Source organism: Myotis myotis, unplaced genomic scaffold, assembly GCF_014108235.1.
Source record: "Myotis myotis isolate mMyoMyo1 unplaced genomic scaffold, mMyoMyo1.p scaffold_m19_p_12, whole genome shotgun sequence".
NCBI classification, from domain to species: Eukaryota; Metazoa; Chordata; class Mammalia; order Chiroptera; family Vespertilionidae; genus Myotis; species Myotis myotis.
The window spans coordinates 3,124,143-3,143,979 of record NW_023416316.1 but is presented as its reverse complement, the minus strand read 5'-3'; the positions used below and the strand labels follow the sequence as shown (position 1 = coordinate 3,143,979).

Genomic DNA, 19,837 nt, shown 5'->3' with positions numbered 1-19,837 from the left:
ACGGGAACCCCACAGGGTGACACTACAGTTTACTGTATAGTTGGGAGATGGAAGAGCTGCACCACAGATGTGTAAACAGGTCCAATCTTTATCATAAACATCCAGTGGAAATGACAACTCCAACTCGTCCTTAGACACAGAGCACTCTGGGGCAGGTAGATGGGTGGGTGTGGCCAAAGCCAGCATCCTCACTGGTCAGCTGACCTGGAGGGTGATGAGTGGGCTCAGACGTCCCTGGCACGGGGCTGGTGAGGGCAACAGACCATGGGCACTAGGACACTGCGCATTGACAAGACCAATTATGAGCCCTGGCTGGTTTGGCTCAGTGGATAGAGCGTAGGCCTGTGGCCTGAAGGGTCCCGGGTTCGATTCTGGTCACGGGCACGTGCCCGGGTTGCAGCCCCGATCGCCAGCAGAGGGCGTGCAGGAGGCAGCCGATTGATGATTCTCTCTCATCATTGATGTTTCTATTTCTCTCCCTCTCCCTTCCTTTCTGAAAGCAATAACAATATTTTGTTTAAAAAGACCAATTATGGGGGACTGCCCCTTGCGTGTATCAGGCTGTTCATTCTGGGATGACACTCGGTCCTCACTCCGCACCTGGCGAACTCGAACTCTCAGTTCAGACAGGGGCCTCCTGCCCCGCGGCCGGTGCTCGCCCTCCGCCCAGGGCGGCCGGGGCCCCTCGCCCGCCTCCCCCGCGGCCAGAAGCCCCGAGGCCGGACCCCGCGGCCCCGCCGCCGCCCTCCCAGCACCGCCAGGGGCCTGGCCGCGCCGCAGCGGGAACGGAGCCGCTTCGGGGAGAAAGGCGGTGGGGGGACCCGAGGGGCCTGACGGGGGACGCCGGGGGCCAACGGGGACCGCGAGAAAACAAGCCCGAAGGCGCCAGGCGCGGGCTCACCCCAGCGAAGAGCCGCCGGACACCTCGCCTGCCACTCCCGGAGCGGGTGGCGCGGGGCCGGACATCCGGGGTGGGCGGGCCTGTGCGGCGGAAGTGACGCACCCGGAAGTGCGGCCGGTCCCTGGGCCGCCGCGCCGGCGGCGCCGAGGCAGTGGAAGCTGCGAGCCGGGCGGTGCGGGTGGCGTGCGGGGCGATGCGGGCGGCGGGGCGGCTCGGGAGCGGCGCGGCGCTGTGGCTGCTGCTGGCGGCGCAGGCGGTGGCGGCGATCGAGCCCATCAGCGTGGGCATCGCCATCGGGGCCGCGTCGGTCATCACCGGCTACCTCTCCTACCGGGACCTGTACTGTCGCTTCGCCGAGTGCTGCGGCAAGCAGCGGCCGCTCAACGCGACCGGTAGGCGGGTCGGCGGGTGGGCTGGAGGGGCGCGAGGGCCGGGCCCCGAGGTGGGGGAGGCTGGGGGGGTGGGGCCTCGGTCGGGACCGCAGCCCTGGGAGCCGCGCCTCCTGTCGACGTCAGGAGCGTCCACGCGTGTCAGGATCCTTACGAATGTGTTTGAGACAAACCGACAATTCCCACCGGCTTGAGAAATGCTCCGAAAGTGGCAGCTTTACCGCTTATTTTCTGCATCAGAGTCAGAGGGGAAGACGGAAGGGGGTCCCGTGAAGCTCGCTGGTGACAGATCAGGGAGGCGGGAGAAGGTGTTAAGGGAGAACATTCAAACCTGTGAAGCACTGTGAGTCTGTGGGGCCTGCCATGCCGGCCTCCCTGACCTGGTCAAGGTCATACGTGGTCCCTTTCCTGTCCACGCCCCCGTGTTGGCGTTGTGACCCCTGGGATCACATCAGGAAGAGCAGAAAGAAACTGAAAGCAGCATGGGCAGCCCTTCTGACTCAGCTGAACCTTCAGTGGTTTGCAGATGTGTGGCCTTCACCCAGGATGCCCACATCTGGCCCGGGCGTTCTGACAAGCCAGCGGGGTGGCGCGGGAAGCGTGCAGCTCAGTCGAGAGAGGGCTAGTCCTTGGATAAAGGGACATGTGTGGCCTGCGTGTCAGAGCCCAGAGTGTTGAGGACACTCGTCCATCTGGTGCATTTCCCTGCAAGTGGCGCCGTGTGACTGCAGCCCGTGTTCCGCCGCAGGGCCAGCCTGGGGTCCGGCAGAGACCCTGCTGGGCCCCGTGCCCTGGTGCCTCTCTGGCCGGCGGAGACGAGGCCGCCTTGCTGGTGCAGGTTTAACGTGCCTTTCTCTCTCTGTTCTCGGGCTGGCTCCTGCAGCCCTCAAGCTGGATTTGGAGGAGAAGCTGTTTGGGCAGCACCTGGCCGCAGAGGTGATTCTCAAGGCGCTGACTGGCTTCAGGAGCAACGACAATCCCAAGAAACCACTGACTCTTTCCTTGCACGGCTCGGCTGGCACCGGCAAGAATTTTGTGAGCCAAATTGTGGCTGAAAATCTTCATGCAAAAGGCCTGAAGAGTAACTTTGTCCACCTGTTTGTGTCCACTCTGCACTTTCCTCACGAGCAGCACATAAAGCTGTACCAGGCAAGGGACCCTGCTATCCTGTCCACCCGCCTCTCCTCTGGGCCTCCTGTTTTCTCACTCCAGCCTCTGCTGCTTCTCTGCCCGCTGCAAGAGCCCCGGCCCTGCTGAGTTAAGGACACTCACACACCGTAACGCTTGGCCATTGGCAGGGCTCTCCTACAACTTCTTCCTCGCTTGATTCCAAAACAATACAGTGGCGTAGATGATATTTCCGTTAAAAGATGGAGGCTAGAGGGGTGCGGTGACTTGCTGCTTACAATCGTTGTGACCTGGTAGCAAATCAGAAACTGGAACCCAAATCTGCTGACTTCCAGGTCGCAGGGGAGCCACTTTCTGCAGTGAATGAGCACGCTCAGCCTTCCCTTCCCGGCACCGGATAAGGAGGGTGGTCTGGAAGGGTGCACGAAGTGCTGGGAACGGCTTGCTAAGGCTCCCACCCGTGGTGCGGGCTTGCCCTGCATCTCGCAGACCAGAGGGCGTGTTTCCTCTCTCCCGCCTGCGCGCTCCCTGCTCCTCCAGCCCTCAAGTCCTTGGCGTTGCTTTCCTTCTTCCGATGAAGCCTCAGACGCTGAACCTTCACACCACATCTCCTTTTGAGATGTTCTTTCCACATGTGCTTACAGTGCGTTGTCTGGTCAGGTTCCCATTCCAGTGAGTGTCATCCTCGTCAGAGAATGTTCCCACTGGTAGGTGAGGACTGGAGTCAGAAACAGAAACTGGACTGAGCGAGGAAGTGAAAGTGGGTCTATGCCACACGGGTGGGCGGGCGGGCGGGAGATGGGAAAGGCTGCAACCAGGAAGTAGTGTGCTTGCTTGCTCCATAGAGGGCCTGCTGCTTGGGTGTCTTTTTGTTTCAAGAAAGCCTGGGAACTAATGCTTTCTGTGAAGTGTCATCTGGTCCTTTGTTCGCGGCACCAGGAAAAGGCATTGCCCTCGTCACTGCGAGTCTTCCTCCAGTGCCTGTGCCTCGGTGTGCCTGCTGAGGCTGAGATTTTGGTCCACAGTGAGAGGAAGGCTGTGGGTTGGTTAACAGTGAATTGATAAGCATTCATGCATCCTGTTCCTTTAAAAAGTGACATTTAGCATGTCATATGAGTTAGGAAAAAATCTCTGCTCGTTTCCCCTTTTAATAGGTAACGTTTTGGAAAAGCTGTTCCCCAGCGAATGGAAGTTAGGGTGCAGTTGCTGAGAGTTTTTTGTGAAACCCCGGAGAGTTGTGGTTTTCCCCTTTGAGAGCACAAGGGATAGGGGAGCACTTCTGCACCCCTTGGCCCAGCCTTTGAGCCTCCTCGTCCTATTTCTTTTCTGGATGGTCTAGGACCAGTTACAGACGTGGATTCGGGGTAACGTGAGTGCCTGTGCAAGCTCCGTGTTCATATTTGATGAGATGGATAAACTGCACCCCGGGCTCATCGACGCCATCAAGCCGTTTCTGGACTACTATGAGCAGGTTGACGGCGTGTCGTACCGGAAGGCGGTCTTCATCTTCCTCAGGTGAGTGGGAAGTGGTTTCTCGGGGACACACTTGCCCCTCGCCCCCCCCGGGGCTGGAATGAGGTCCGGCGACCATCGGCATCCTGTTTCCCAGGAACAGAAGTGCCAGCCTGGCAAGAGTGACTTCCTGATTTCTTTTGCTGTCGGGTTGCTGGTATCAGCGTGGCACAGAGGGGGCAGGACATGAGTTCAATATGGCTGCTAACAGGCGATTTCATTACTGCACATGTTTCTACGTAGAGTGGTGGCGTTGGGTAGCAGGTTCTAAACAAAGGTTGTAGGGCAGACACTGTTTTGTCTAGCATGACTTAGTGATATTCTTTGGTTAAGTATAAACCTTTAGAGCAGGTGTGTTTCCTCATTAGACACAGAAGTTTTTTGGTTTTACATGGAATTTATTGGGGAGACATTGGTTAATAAAATGATACAGGTTTCAGGGTACAATTCTGTAACACATCATCTGTGTGTTCACCACCCCAAGTCAAGTCTCCCTCCCTCACCATTTATCCCCCGTTACCCTCTTCTCCCTCCCCCAGCCCCTAGGCACAGAAGTCTTAGTATGTGGTTTTAATCTTTGTTTCTTGGGCAAACTCAGCAATGCAGGCGGGGACCTCATCACGAAGACGGCCCTGGAGTTCTGGCGGGCGGGCAGGAGGAGGGAGGACATCCAGCTGAAAGACCTGGAGCACGCGCTGTCGGTGGGAGTCTTCAACAACAAGCACAGTGAGTCTCCAGGGGCAGCCCTGCACCTGCCAGCAGTCCTCGCCCCCAAGCCTTTCACAGAGGCCGCAGGACCCGCTCGCCTCCGGGGCTTTGCCGGGCCAGGGGCTTTCTCAGGGGTTCTATGAAAGGTAACCTCACAGGGTGATCTGATCATAAATTCCTAACTGGGAAGGCCCTGATCGGGAGTCATACCTCAGGCATGTAATTTTTTTTTTAATATATTTTTATTGATTTCAGAGAGGAAGGGAGAGAGAGAGAGAGAGAGAGAGAGAGAGAGAGAGAGAGAGAGAGATGGAAACATCAATGATGAGAAATAATCATTGATCGGCTGCCTCTTGCACACCCCACACTGCGGATCGGACCTGAAACATGGGCATGTGCCCTGACCGGGAATCGAACCCTGACTTGCCGGTGGCCTTAATCCAGCATCTAGAAGCATTCTGGAATCTGGAGAAGACACTGTGTGTAAATGATTAAAGAGTCCAGAGCTGAAACATAATTTTGGAAGGCATTTGGGGTGCCAGAGGAGACTTAGCTTAAGGAACTAAGTTCTCCCTTGTCTCAGGACCTCTTGCTTATTATTAACACAAATTGTCCTAAGGCAAAGTAGATATACATCAAAGGCCAGGTTTAGCCGAAACTGGTTTGGCTCAGTGGATAGAGCGTCGGCCTGTGGACTGAAAGGTCCCAGGTTCGATTCCGGTCAAGGGCATGTACCTGGGTTGCGGGCACATCCCCAATAGGAGATGTGCAGGAGGCAGCTGATCGATGTTTCTCTCTCATCGGTGTTTCTAGCTCTCTCTATCTCTCTCCCTTCCTGTAAAAAATCAATAAAATATATTTTTTTTTTTAAAAAAAAGGCCAGGTTTAGTATATACAGAATCCATTGTCAGATTGGAGGAATTGCCTATGGCTGTTCAGGTGTTTGGCCAGTAGGAGCAGCCGTGGGCAAACTACTGCCCGCCTGACCGTTTGAAATGAATAAAACTATTGAAAAAAAAGACCCTACCCTTTTATGTAATGATGTTACTTTGAATTTATATTAGTTCACACAAACACTCCATCCATGCTTTTGTTCCGGCCCTCTGGTCCAGTGAAAGAACCCATTGTGGCCCTCCAGTCAAAAAGTTTGCCCACCCCTGTGTAGGAGGCAATAACATGTAGATTGAAATGCCCTCAGCTGTCTGGCAGCAAGCAATCATTTTATACATCCTTTTCAGGTTTGGGGAAATGCCCTTAGCCATCTCCAGATGATTCAGCCCTGCTGACATGCTGGAACTGGCTCCCGGCACTGACTTCCGGGTTCATAGGTCGATGCTCAACCACTGAGCCCCGCCAGCCGGGCAGCATGTAACTTCTTTAGGGAAAGGCTTATCTTCGCCTTCACCAGTTACTACCCCTTGTCCAAAACGGAAACCATCCCCACATGCCATGGTATTTTTAATTTAATTTAAAAAATCAACTCAATGAATATTATAAAAATACATTACTCCCAAGTCAGGTGTTCTTGAATATTTTCAGCTGAAAATTCTCATGAAAAATGATTTTCAAGTTGGTCAGGGCTTCCACCCAGGGAAAACACTTTTTTTTTATAGACACACGTGGTGTATGGGGAAGGTCTGCCACTCGCATCTAAGGATGCTTGTGGCGAACAATGGGTTAAGCAAGCCCTGTCCCATGTTTCTGAGCATCTAGCTTAACACCCTTGATTTGCTGGAGTAAGCCTCTTTCTCGGACTCCTCAAAGGCGTAAATATCCTCAGGGAGCCCATATTGTCTTAATCTGATTCCAACCCGCCTGGCTTTCTCCCACCTTCATTTCATCTTCCTTACTTTCTCTCCGGAATCCTAAATGCATAAAAGAAGCTGCAGAGCCCTAACTGGTTTGGCTCAGTGGATAGAGCGCCGGCCTGCGGACTGAAGGGTCCCAGGTTTGATTCCGGCCAAGGGCATGTACCTTGGTTGTGGACACATCCCCAGTAGGGGTTGTGCAGGAGGCAGCTGATCGATGTTTCTCTCTCATTGATGTTTTTAACTCTCTATCCCTCTCCATTCCTCTCTGTAAAAAATTAATAAAATATATTTTTTAAAAAAGAATAAGGGCTCTTTAAAAAAAAAAAAGCTGCAAAGCTGTCCTTCCTGGGGACTTTTTTTTTTCCAGTTTGCTGAGATCATGCTTCTAGGCATGTCCTCTGGCTCAAAATACATTTTTATAAAAATTCTCTGTAGGTTTGGATGTTTCCTCTGTTGTGTGTTTTTTAAAAATATATCTTTATTGATTTCAGAGAGGGAGAGAGAGGTAGAAACATCAGTGATGAGAGAGAATCATTGATTGGCTGCCTCCTGCATGCCCCACCCTGGGGCATCTAGCCTGCAACCCAGGCACCTGTCCTGACCGGGAATTGAACCGTGACCTCTTGGATCATAGTTTGATGCTCACCCACTGGCCAGGCTGGACATTTCTTAGGTTGACATGCTCTAGAAGCCAGTGTGCATGGGCAGCCAACCGATGCTTACATCAGGTTTGTTGCACGCTTGACAAAAAGACTTTCAAGGGGTAAAGGCACGAAGGTGTGCAGTGGTCGGGGTCGAACGGGCCCTGAGAGCAGCGAGCTCGCCAGGTGACCGTGACGCGCTGTTTTGCAGGTGGCCTGTGGCGCAGCGGATTGATAGACAAAAGCCTCATCGACTACTTCATCCCCTTCCTGCCCCTGGAGTACACGCATGTGAAGATGTGTGTGCGGGCAGAGATGAAGGCCCGCGGTTCCGCCATAGACGAAGACGTTGTCACCAGAGTGGCAGAGGAAATGACGTTTTACCCCAAAGGTGAAAAAATCTACTCGGACCGGGGCTGCAAGACTGTGCAGTCGCGGCTGGATTTCCAGTGACCTCCATCCGAGCAGGGCCGAGGCAGCTGGGAGCTCAGGAGCCAGGGCCTGGCCTTTCAGAAGCATTCTGAAGATGTCGTCAGGGTTTGCACATTTGTACCTATAGACTCTTGGAATCTAGAAGTTTCTAAGAGTTGATTTTTGATGAGCCGCTGATCTGCCAAGTGCACTTGTCATTTTGCAACATGGTAGCAGTGCAACTGTTGCTGCAGTGGAAGATGAACTTTTAAAACCCGCTCTCCCCCACTCCTACTGACTTTGCAGAAGTGCCTTCAAACAGCTGTCTGTGTGAGACCCATGACCGTGGCCCTCAGGCTGCTGTCCCTCCTGAAGTCCAGGGCCTGCTGCGAGCTGGGCCACTGGCTGTCACCTGCCCGAGTCAGGCTTCCGCTCCCGTTCTCCCTTTGCAGCGCGTCCCGACGTGAAGCATCTTCAGTGGAGAACGGGGTGCCTTCAGGCGCAGGCCGCGTCTGGCGGGAGGACATGTGGGGTCCTCGTCTGTGCGGCAGCCAGACGGACAGATCATCGCCGCCTGGCGTTGCTCTGCTGCTCGGGGAGCCCGCTCGCCTCTCCCTGTGGCACTTCTCCTGAACGTCAGTGACCACCCGCTTCCCCCACCGCTAGTCGGACTGGAACTGGAGCGTTGGTTTCAGTTTCAAGTCCTTGGTCCCATGGGGAAATGTTTGTTACAGCGTACACTTGCGTCATTCTCTTGCTGTAACCCACAGAACCATTTGAAATCCTAGAACACGGTCATCTCTGTGGAGATGGGGTCAGCTTGCAGACTCTGCATTGCCAAAGTGGAAGTATTGTACACTAGAAACACTGGAGTTTTCAAAGATGAGTATATATATACATATATATATATATATATATATATACACACACACACACACATATATTTTAATATATTTTTCTTGATTTTAGAGCGAAAGAGAAGGAGAGGTAGAAACATCAATGATAAGAGAGAATCATCGATCAGCTGCCTCCTGCATGCCACCCCCCACTGGGGATCAAGCCTGCAACCTGGGCACGTGCCCCTGGGCGGAGTCAAACCTGGGACCCTTCAGTCCACAGGTTTGGCTCAATCCACTGAGTGAAACCAGCCAGGACAAGGATGAGTATATTTTTATAATGTTTGTATTTCTGAATGTTAGAGAATACTAATGCAGGGCGTTGCTAATTTTAAACATGGGAAGGACACTAATGGAATCATTGTCTATGATCAGAAATTGTCTATGATCTGAAAATAAAGGGTGTGATTTACTGTCAAATGCGTGGTACTGTACTGTCACAGTTACAGAGCACAGTAATTATTGGTCGGCCTGGAGTGCGGCTTTCCTGGTGTCATCTGATAGTGACGCCCTCTGTGGCAGTGCCAGGCTGGACTGCCCTGCTCCCTGGGAAATCAGACGATCCCCGCCCGTGTGAAGCGTTTAGCTCGTGGTTGCAGTGGACCTACAGATGTAATGAGGACGTGCAGCCTTTTCACGTAGATGTGGTAAATGACTATTTTTATGACATGGAAGGCCTTATGGAGGATCATACTGTCCTTTAAAAATGCCAAAGTGACGTAACGAATGCTCAGATTGGAGGAACCTTTTTTCTGCCAAGGGCCATTTGGATATTGTAATATCATTCAGGGGCCATACAGAATTACCAACTTAAAAATTAGCCTGATATATTTGGTCAAACACTTAATTAACTTATCCCTGATGCTTTGGTAGGGCCGGACCTAATGATTTCATGGGTCATATATGGCCCTGGGGCTGGACGTTCCCCACCCCCGGTTTACAATGATGCAGTCAACTCAGCATATGTTGGCCACGTCAAAACTGCCTGTTATAAAAGGAAACCCGTGGATGTAAAGTACAGCCGAGGGAATCTTCAATAATAACTGTGGGTGTCAGATGGGACCATTACTGGTTTGTAACTTGAAAAGGCCGCGGTTGACCATGGAACAGCCTCCCCCACCCCACACAATGTACACCAGAGCTTGAGATGACCCAGTGAACCTACACTAATAAAAGAGAAAGATGCAAATTGACTGTACCTTCATGACGACCATCAGCCAATCAGCACTGGGTATGCAAATTAACCCATCAAAGATGGGTTGGTTTGCAGGTGCTGAGCGGTCAGGGGCAGGGTGGGACACTTGTGTCGTCACCATGGCGACTACGAAGGCATTCCGCACTGCCCCAGCTGCTCCAGGCATCAGGGCAGCGTGAGAAGGCGGAAAGGTGGCTCCAGGACAGAACGAAGGCAGAAAGGCGGCTCTGGGCCGAAGCGAAGGCGGTGCGGGCAGCCAGGGGAAGGAACGCCCATTCTTGCATGAATCTTAGTGCACCGGGCCTCTAATATAAAGCCAGAATTTTATCATATGAGATGTCTTTTGCAGATTTCCCCCTAGTTTATGTACTTGGTCACTGAAAAGTTTGAGCTCAGCAACTCGGGTGCTGGGCTCCGTGTGCCCAGCCATGGTGGTTGGCAGGCGGCATCACACAGAATCAGTATTTACCTTACAGGCTCTTCGACCCAGACAAATACCATGTTAACCTGGGTGAGGGGCTCTACTCCAATCACATGTTCACGGATGGAGACAGTATCGAGATCGTTGGACTTCCAATGTCTTCTAAGACGAGTGGAGGGACTTGAGACATGGGGAAACGCAACTTTGCTGGCTGACATTTTTTATTTTTAGAGACAGAGAGAAACATCGACGTGAGACACACATCAATTGGTTGCCTCCAAGCTTGCAACCAAGGTATATGCCCTTGACTGGAATCGAACCTGGGACCCGCAGGCCCACGCTCAGCTGACATTCTGAGCCTGAGCTAGGCCAACGTCAGACCAGGAAACCTAACTGCCAGGTCTTCCCCCCAGAACTGGAAATGAAACCCTAGTTGTAACCCAGAGCTCAGCTTAATCACACTTACCTGCCTCTTATCTGTCAGTGAATTGTTAACACCAGCCCTTTGCCCCAAACTGAGGAGAGCCAGCTGACTTTCTAGAAAGTTCAAACCCATCTTTCCATCATCGCCCCCACACCCCTCACTTCTCAGTTGGAAGTGCTCAAGTCCCAGGAGACAGACACTTCCGGTCGGGCTCCCACCTGGACTGCCTCATCAACAAAGACAACTCCAAATTGAATCAGGGGACCTCTGTGTTCTGTAACTGGGGACCCCCAGGTGCTGCCATCTTCAAATGCATGATAGATCCCAATCTGTGACTCCTGGTGACCTGGCAACAGGCCAGAATTGGCTCAACGTCTAGAACTTTCCAACATGTAGAGCCATCCTAAGGGGGCCAGGGTGGCAAAGGGTCCTGCGTCAGCCCACAGCCAGGCTGCCAACCCATCTGTGCCCGCTGAAACCTGTCCCTGTGAACACTGCTCAGGCCTCACCCCCCAGGAGCCCCACCTGTTCATAGGCGCATGTGTGGATTGTGTAACAAGGTATGTCAGTCAGCAGTACTCCCTACTCCTGCCTGGCGTCTCTGGACTTGGACTCCAGGCTGGTGTCAGGAGCTGCATGAGCCCCATGGTCGGCCATGCGCCATGCAGCTGGGCGAGTGGCCAGGTTGTCCTAGGATCCTCGGTCTCTGGTTAGAGCTCATGTGATTCCGGCCTAGACTGCTCCTGCTAGATCTTCATTCATAGCTTAAGCACACAAGGCCTATAGGGGAGGGGTTTTCTCCTTTAAAACTGTGTCCAGAGGTTTTCCCCTGGCTGGCAGCATGGAGGCCGCATGATGCCCGGAGTTACTGTAAAAGATGTGAACCAGGAGGAGTTCGTCAGAGCTCTGGCAGCCTTCCTCAAAAAGTCCAGAAAGCTGAAAGTCCCTCAATGGGTGGACACTGTCAAGCTGGCTGAGCATGATGAGCTTGCTCCCTACGATGAGAATTGGTTCTACACATGAGCTGCTTTCACAGCGCAGCTCCTGTACCTTCGGGGAGGCACTGGGATTGGCTCCATGACCAAGATCATGGAGGACGACAGAGAAACGGTGTCACGCCCAGCCACTTTAGCAGAGGCTCTAAGAGCACGGCCCGCAGGCTCCTCCAAGCCCTGCAGGGGCTGAAAATGGTGGAAAAGGATCAGGATGGGGGCCACAAATTGACACCTCAGGGACAGAGAGATCTGGACAGAATCGCAGGGCAGGTGGCAGCTGCCAACAAGAAGCATTAGAACAAGTGCTGGGTAAATAAAATTGCCTCATTTGTAAAAAAACAACAACAGTGTCCAGAAATTACAGTTTTATTATAAAACTAGTGGCCTGGTGCACAAAATTTGTGCATGGGGTGGGGGGAGGGGTGTCCTTCAGCCTGGCCTGCACCCTCTCCAATCTGGGGCCACTGGCTCCTATCCGCTCACCTGCCAGCCTGATTGCCCCTAACCACTCTGCCTGCCAGCCTGTCTGATTGCCCCTAACCACTCTGCCTGCCAGCCTGATTGCTCCCAACTGACAACCACCACCCCCGCCAGCCTGATCGCCCACAACTGCCATCCCCTGCTGGCCTGGTCACCCCTAACTGCCCTCCCCTGCTGGCCCGGTCACCCCTAACTGCCCTCCCTTGCCAGCCTGGTCGCCCCTAACTGCCCTCCCTTGTCAGCCTGGTCACCCTTAACTGCCCTCCCCTGCCAGTCTAGTCGCTCCAACTGCCCTCCCCTACAGGTCTGGTCACCCCTAACTGTCCCCCCCTGCAGGCCTGGTCGCCCCCAACTGCCCTCCCCTGCAGGCCTGGTCGCCCCCAACTGGGAGACGGAAGAACTGCTCCACAGACGTGTAAACAGGTCCAATCCTTATCATAAACATCCAGTGGAAATGACAACTCCAATTCGTCCTTAGACACAGAACACTCTGGGGCAGGTAGATGGGTGGGTGTGGCCAAAGCCAGCATCCTCACTGGTCAGCTGACCTGGAGGGTGATGAGTGGGCCCAGATGTCCTGGGCCCGGGGCAGGTGGGGGCAACAGACGATGGGCACTAGGACACTGCGCATTGACAAGACCAATTATGAGCCCTGGCTGGTTTGGCTCAGTGGACAGAGCGTAGGCCTGTGGCCTGAAGGGTCCCGGGTTCGATTCTGGTCACGGGCACGTGCCCGGGTTGCAGCCCCGATCCCCAGCAGAGGGCGTGCAGGAGGCAGCCGATCAATGATTCTCTCTCATCACTGATGTTTCTATTTCTCTCCCTCTCCCTTCCTTTCTGAAAGCAATAACAATATTTTGTTTAAAAAGACCAATTATGGGGGACTGCCCCTTGCGTGTATCAGGCTGTTCATTCTGGGATGACACTCTGTCCTCACTCCGCACCTGGCGAACTCGAACTCTCAGTTCAGACAGGGGCCTCCAGCCCCGCGGCCGGTGCTCGCCCTCCGCCCAGGGCGGCCGGGGCCCCTCGCCCGCCTCCCCCGCGGCCAGAAGCCCCGAGGCCGGACCCCGCTGCCCCGCCGCCGCCCTCCCAGCACCGCCAGGGGCCAGGCCGCGCCGCAGCGGGAACGGAGCCGCTTCGGGGAGAAAGGCGGTGGGGGGACCCGAGGGGCCTGACGGGGGACGCCGGGGGCCAACGGGGACCGCGAGAAAACAAGCCCGAAGGCGCCAGGCGCGGGCTCACCCGAGCGAAGAGCCGCCGGACACCTCGCCTGCCACTCCCGGAGCGGGTGGCGCGGGGCCGGACATCCGGGGTGGGCGGGCCTGTGCGGCGGAAGTGACGCACCCGGAAGTGCGGCCGGTCCCTGGGCCGCCGCGCCGGCGGCGCCGAGGCAGTGGAAGCTGCGAGCCGGGCGGTGCGGGTGGCGGTGCGGGGCGATGCGGGCGGCGGGGCGGCTCGGGAGCGGCGCGGCGCTGTGGCTGCTGCTGGCGGCGCAGGCGGTGGCGGCGATCGAGCCCATCAGCGTGGGCATCGCCATCGGGGCCGCGTCGGTCATCACCGGCTACCTCTCCTACCGGGACCTGTACTGTCGCTTCGCCGAGTGCTGCCGCAAGCAGCGGCCGCTCAACGCGACCGGTAGGCGGGTCGGCGGGTCGGCGGGTGGGCTGGAGGGGCGCGAGGGCCGGGCCCCGAGGTGGGGGAGGCTGGGGGCGGTGGGGCCTCGGTCGGGACCGCAGCCCCGGGCGTCGCGCCTCCTGTCGACGTCAGGAACGTCCACGCGTGTCAGGATCCTTACGAATGTGTTTGAGACAAACCGACAATTCCCACCGGCTTGAGAAATGCTCCGAAAGTGGCAGCTTTACCGCTTATTTTCTGCATCAGAGTCAGAGGGGGAGGCGGAAGGGGGTCCCGTGAAGCTCGCTGGTGACAGATCAGGGAGGCGGGAGAAGGTGTTAAGGGAGAACATTCAAACCTGTGAAGCATTGTGAGTCTGTGGGGCCTGCCATGCCGGCCTCGCTGACCTGGTCAAGGTCATACGTGGTCCCTTTCCTGTCCACGCCCCCGTGTCGGCGTTGTGACCCCTGGGATCACAGCAGAAAGAAACTGAAAGCAGTTGGTCAGCCCTTCTGACTCAGCTGAACCTTCAGTGGTTTGCAGGTGTGTGGCCTTCACCCAGGATGCCCACATCTGGCCCGGGCGTTCTGACAAGCCAGCGGGGTGGCGCGGGAAGCGTGCAGCTCAGCTGAGCGAGGGCTAGTCCTTGGATGAAGGGACACGTGTGGCCTGCGTGTCAGAGCCCGGAGTGTTGAGGACACTTCTCCATCTTGTGCAGTGGTCGGGAAACTCATTAATCAACAGAGCCAAATATCAACAGTACAACGATTGAAATTTCCTTTGAGAGCCAAATTTTTTAAACTTAAACTATATAGGTAGGTACATTGTTATTAACTTAATTAGGGTACTCCTAAGGCTTAGGAAGAGCCACACTCAAAGGGCCAAAGAGCCGCATGTGGCTCACGAGCCCCAGTTTGCCGACCATGGATCTAGTGATTTCCCTGCAAGGGGCCCCATGTGACTGCAGCCCGTATTCTGCCGCAGGGCCAGCCTGGGGTCCGGCAGAGACCCTGCTGGGCCCCGTGCCCTGGTGCCTCTCTGACCGGTGGGGACGAGGCTGCCTTGCTGGTGCAGGTTTAACGTGCCTTTCTCTCTCTGTTCTCGGACTGGCTCCTGCAGCCCTCAAGCTGGATTTGAAGGAGAAGCTGTTTGGGCAGCATCTGGCCGCAGAGGTGATTCTCAAGGCGCTGACTGGCTTCAGGAGCAACGACAATCCCAAGAAACCACTGACTCTTTCCTTGCACGGCTGGGCTGGCACCGGCAAGAATTTTGTGAGCCAAATTGTGGCTGAAAATCTTCATGCAAAAGGCCTGAAGAGTAACTTTGTCCACCTGTTTGTGTCCACTCTGCACTTCCCTCACGAGCAGCACATAAAGCTGTACCAGGCAAGGGACCCTGCTCTCCCGTCCACCTGCCTCTCTTCTGGCCGCCTGTTTTCTCACTCCAGCCTCCGCTGCTTCTCTGCCCGCTGCAAGAGCCCCGGCCCTGCTGAGTTAAGGACACACACACACCGGAACGCTTGGCCATTTGCAGGGCTCTCCTACAACTTCTTCCTCACTTGATTCCAAAACAATACAGTGGCGTAGATGATATTTCCGTTAAAAGATGGAGGCTAGAGGGGTGCGGTGACTTGCTGCTTGCAATCGTTGTGACCTGGTAGCAAATCAGAAACTGGAACCCAAATCTGCTGACTTCCAGGTCGCAGGGGAGCCACTTTCTGCAGTGAATGAGCACGCTCAGCCTTCCCTTCCCGGCCCCGGTTAAGGAGGGTGGTCTGGAAGGATGCACGATGTGCTGGGAACGGCTTGCTAAGGCTCCCACCCATAGTGCGGGCTTGCCCTGCATCTCGCAGACCAGAGGGCGTGTTTCCTCTCTCCCGCCTGCACGCCCCCTGCTCCTCCAGCCCTCAAGTCCTTGGTGTTGCTTTCCTTCTTCCGATGAAGCCTCAGACGCTGAACCTTCACACCACGTCTCCTTTTGAGATGTTCTTTCCACATGTGCTTACAGTGCGTTGTCTGGTCAGGTTCCCATTCCAGTGTCATCCTCGTCAGAGAATGTTCCCACTGGTAGGCGGGGACTGGAGTCAGAAACAGAAACTGGACTGAGCGAGGAAGTGAAAGTGGGTCTATGCCACACGGGCAGGCGGGCGGGCGGGAGATGGGAAAGGCTGCAACCAGGAAGTAGTGTGCTTGCTTGCTCCATAGAGGGCCTGTTGCTTGGGTATCTTTTTGTTTCAAGAAAGCCTGGGAACAAATGCTTTTTGTGAAGTGTCATCTGGTCCTTTGTTCGCGGCACCAGGAAAAGGCATTGCCCTCGGCACTGCGAGTCTTCCTCCAGTGCCTGTGCCTCGGTGTGCCTGCTGAGGCTGAGATTTGGGTCCACGGTGAGAGGAAGGCTGTGGGTTGGTTAACAGTGAATTGATAAGCATTCATGTATCCTGTTCCTTTAAAAAGTGACATTTAGCATGTCATTTGAGTTAGGAAAAAATCTCTGCTCGTTTCCCCTTTTAATAGGTAACGTTTTGGAAAAGCTGTTCCCCAGCGAATGGAAGTTAGGGTGCAGTTGCTAAGAGTTCCTTGTGAAACCCCGGAGAGTTGTGGTTTTTCCCTTTGAGAGCACGAGGGATAGGGGAGCACTTCTGCACCCCTTGGCCCAGCCTTTGAGCCTCCTCGTCCTATTTCTTTTCTGGATGGTCTAGGACCAGTTACAGACGTGGATTCGGGGTAACGTGAGTGCCTGTGCAAGCTCCGTGTTCATATTTGATGAGATGGACAAACTGCACCCCGGGCTCATCGACGCCATCAAGCCGTTTCTGGACTACTATGAGCAGGTTGACGGCGTGTCGTACCGGAAGGCGATCTTCATCTTCCTCAGGTGAGTGGGAAGTGGTTTCTCGGGGACACATTTGCCCCTCGCCCTCCCGGGGCTGGAATGAGGTCCGGCGACCATCAGCATCCTGTTTCCCAGGAACAGAAGTGCCAGCCTGGCAAGAGTGACTTCCTGATTTCTTTTGCTGTAGGGTTGCTGGTATCAGGGTGGCACAGAGGGGTCAGGAGAAGATGAGTTCAATATGGCTGCCAACAGGCGATTTCATTACTGCACATGTTTCTACGTAGAGTGGTGGCGTTGGGTAGCAGGTTCTAAACAAAGATTGTAGGGCAGACACTGTTTTGTCTAGCATGACTTAGTTATATTCTTTGGTTAAGTATAAACCTTTAGAGCAGGTGTGTTTCCTCATTAGACACAGAAGTTTTTTGTTTTTACATGGAATTTATTGGGGAGACGTTGGTTAATAAAATGATACAGGTTTCAGGGTACAATTCTGTAACACATCATCTGTGTGTTCACCACCCCAAGTCTAGTCTCCCTCCCTCACCATTTATCCCCCGTTACCCTCTTCTCCCTCCCCCAGCCCCTAGGCACAGAAGTCTTAGTATGTGGTTTTAATCTTTGTTTCTTGGGCAAACTTAGCAATGCAGGCGGGGACCTCATCACGAAGACGGCCCTGGAGTTCTGGCGGGCGGGCAGGAGGAGGGAGGACATCCAGCTGAAAGACCTGGAGCACGCGCTGTCGGTGGGAGTCTTCAACAACAAGCACAGTGAGTCTCCAGGGCCAGCCCTGCACCTGCCAGCAGTCCTCGCCCCCAAGCCTGTCACAGAGGCCGCAGGACCCGCTCGCCTCCGGGGCTTTGCCGGGCCAGGGGCTTTCTCAGGGTGTTTCTCAAGGGTTCTATGAAAGGTAACCTCACAGGGTGATCTGATCATAAATTCCTAACTGGGAAGGCCCTGATAGGGAGTCACACCCCAGGCATGTAACTTTTTTAAAAAATATATGTTCTTATTGATTTCAGAGAGGAAGGGAGAGGGTTAGGGAGAGGGAAAGAGAGATAAAAACATCAGTGATGAGAAATTATCATTGATCGGTGCCTCCTGCACACCCCACACTGGGGATCTAGCCCAGAACTTGGGCATGTGCCCTGACTGGGAATTGAACCCTGACTTCCGGGTTCATAGGTCGATGCTCAACCACTGAGCCCCGCCAGCCGGCGGCATGTAACTTCTTTAGGGAAAGGCTTATCTTCGCCTTCACCAGTTACTACCCCTTGTCCAAAACGGAAACCATCCCCACATGCCATGGTATTTTTAATTCCATTAGAAAAATCAATTTTCAGTTAACATTATAAAAATAAATACATTACTCCCAAGTCAGGTGTTCTTGAATATTTTCAGCTGAAAATTCTCACGAAAAGTGATTTTAAAGTCAGTCAGGGCTGCCACTTAAGGAAAACACTTTTTTTTCTTATAGTCGCGAGTGGTGTATGGGAAGGCCTGCCGCTTGCATCTACACATGCTTATGGCATACAATGGGTTAAGCAAGCCCTGTCCCTTGCCTCTGAGCATCTAGCTTAACACACCTTGATTTGCTGGAGTAAGCCTCTTTCTCGGACTCCTCAAAGGCGTAAATATCCTCAGGGAGCCCATATTGTCTTAATCGGAACCCAGCCCGCCTGGATTTCTCCCACCTTCATTTCATTTTCCTCACTTTCCCTCCGGAATCCTAAATGCATAAAAGAAGCTGCAAAGCTGTCCTTCCTGGAGGCTTTTTATTTTTCCAGTTTGCTGAGATCATGCTTCTAGGCACGTCCTCTGGCTCAAAATAAATTTTTATAAAAATTCTCTGTAGGTTTAGGTGTTTCCTCTGTTGTGTATGTGTGTTGTTTAATATGTCTTTACTGCTTTCAGAGTGGGAGAGAGAGGGAGAGAGCGAGAGAAACATCACTGATGAGAGAATCATTGATTGGCTGCCTCCTGTACGCCCCACACTGCGGATCGAGCCTGCAACCAGGCACCTGTCCTGACCGGGAATTGAACTGTGACCTCCTGGATCATAGTTTGATGCTCACCCACTGGCTGGGCTGGACATGTCTTAGGTTGACATGTTCTTGAAGCCAGTGTGCAGGTGCAACCAACCGATGCTTACATCAGGTTTGTTGCACGCTTGACAAAAAAACTTTCAAGGGGTAAAGGCACGAAGGTGTGCAGTGGTCGGGATAGAATGGGCCCTGTGAGAGCAGCAAGCTCGCCAGGTGACCGTGACGCGCTGTTTTGCAGGTGGCCTGTGGCGCAGCGGATTGATATACAAAAGACTCATCGACTACTTCATCCCCTTCCTGCCCCTGGAGTACACGCATGTGAAGATGTGTGTGCGGGCAGAGATGAAGGCCCGCGGTTCCGCCATAGACGAAGACGTGGTCACCAGAGTGGCAGAGGAAATGACGTTTTACCCCAAAGGTGAAAAAATCTACTCCGACCGGGGCTGCAAGACTGTGCAGTCGCGGCTGGATTTCCAGTGACCTCCATCTGAGCAGGCCCGAGGCAGCTGGGAGCTCAGGAGCCAGGGCCTGGCCTTTCAGAAGCATTCTGAAGATGTCGTCAGGGTTTGCACATTTGTACCTATAGACTCTTGGAATCTAGAAGTTTCTAAGAGTTGATTTTTGATGAGCCACTGATCTGCCAAGTGCACTTGTCATTTTGCAACATGGTAGCAATGCAACTGTTGCTGCAGTGGAAGATGAACTTTTAAAACCCGCTCTCCCCCACTCCTTCTACTGACTTTGCAGAAGTGCCTTCAAACAGCTGTCTGTGTGAGACCCATGACCATGGCCCTCAAGCTGCTGTCCCTCCTGAAGTCCAGGGCCTGCTGCGAGCTGGGCCACTGGCTGTCACCTGCCCGAGTCAGGCTTCCGCTCCCGTTCTCCCTTCGCAGCGCGTCCCGACGTGAAGCATCTTCAGTGGAGAACGGGGTGCCTTCAGGCGCAGGCCGCGTCTGGCGGGAGGACATGTGGGGTCCTCGTCTGTGCGGCAGCCAGACGGACAGATCATCGCCGCCTGGCGTTGCTCTGCTGCTCGGGGAGCCCGCTCGCCTCTCCCTGTGGCACTTCTCCTGAACGTCAGTGACCACCCGCTTCCCCCACCGCTAGTCGGACTGGAACCGGAGCGTTGGTTTCAGTTTCAAGTCCTTGGTCCCATGGGGAAATGTTTGTTACAGCGTACACTTGCGTCATTCTCTTGCTGTAACCCACAGAACCATTTGAAATCCTAGAACACGGTCATCTCTGTGGAGATGGGGTCAGCTTGCAGACTCTGCATTGCCAAAGTGGAAGTATCGTACACTAGAAACACTGGAGTTTTCAAAGATGAGTATATATATATATACACACACACACACACATATATTTTAATATATTTTTGTTGCTTTTAGAGAGGGAGAGGGAGAGACAGAAACATCAATGATGAGAGAGTCATTG

General features: G+C 54.1%; 2 protein-coding genes and 1 pseudogene across 5 annotated transcripts; all 3 read left to right on the top strand.

Moving 5' to 3' along the window:
• Positions 1-1,000: 1,000 nt before the first annotated feature.
• LOC118666968 (torsin-1B-like) lies at positions 1,001-7,547 on the top strand. Of its 3 annotated transcripts, XM_036329377.1 has the most exons (5): positions 1,005-1,293; positions 2,174-2,439; positions 3,758-3,933; positions 4,529-4,656; positions 7,302-7,547. In XM_036329377.1, exons 1-5 carry the CDS (start codon positions 1,095-1,097, stop codon positions 7,541-7,543), a joined length of 1,011 nt encoding a protein of 336 aa, XP_036185270.1. In that variant the 5' UTR covers positions 1,005-1,094; the 3' UTR covers positions 7,544-7,547. The 3 variants fall into 3 exon arrangements, 2 of the variants coding, with proteins under 2 accessions (XP_036185271.1, XP_036185270.1); XM_036329378.1 differs by lacking the exons at positions 4,529-4,656; positions 7,302-7,547 and adding an exon at positions 4,028-4,505 and having other exon boundaries at positions 1,001-1,293; XR_004971113.1 differs by lacking the exons at positions 4,529-4,656; positions 7,302-7,547 and having other exon boundaries at positions 1,002-1,293; positions 2,174-3,125; positions 3,758-3,891.
• A 3,713-nt stretch (positions 7,548-11,260) lies between these two features.
• On the top strand, positions 11,261-11,762 carry LOC118666970 (annotated as a pseudogene).
• A 1,525-nt stretch (positions 11,763-13,287) lies between these two features.
• On the top strand, positions 13,288-19,837 carry TOR1B (torsin family 1 member B). Of its 2 annotated transcripts, XR_004971114.1 has the most exons (6): positions 13,288-13,550; positions 14,649-14,914; positions 16,228-16,403; positions 17,001-17,128; positions 18,273-18,515; positions 18,642-18,784. XR_004971114.1 is itself a non-coding variant. In XM_036329379.1 (5 exons), the coding sequence occupies exons 1-5, from the start codon at positions 13,352-13,354 to the stop codon at positions 18,881-18,883; spliced, it is 1,011 nt and encodes a 336-aa protein (XP_036185272.1). In that variant the 5' UTR covers positions 13,296-13,351; the 3' UTR covers positions 18,884-19,837. The 2 variants fall into 2 exon arrangements, 1 of the variants encoding a protein (XP_036185272.1); XM_036329379.1 differs by lacking the exon at positions 18,273-18,515 and having other exon boundaries at positions 13,296-13,550; positions 18,642-19,837.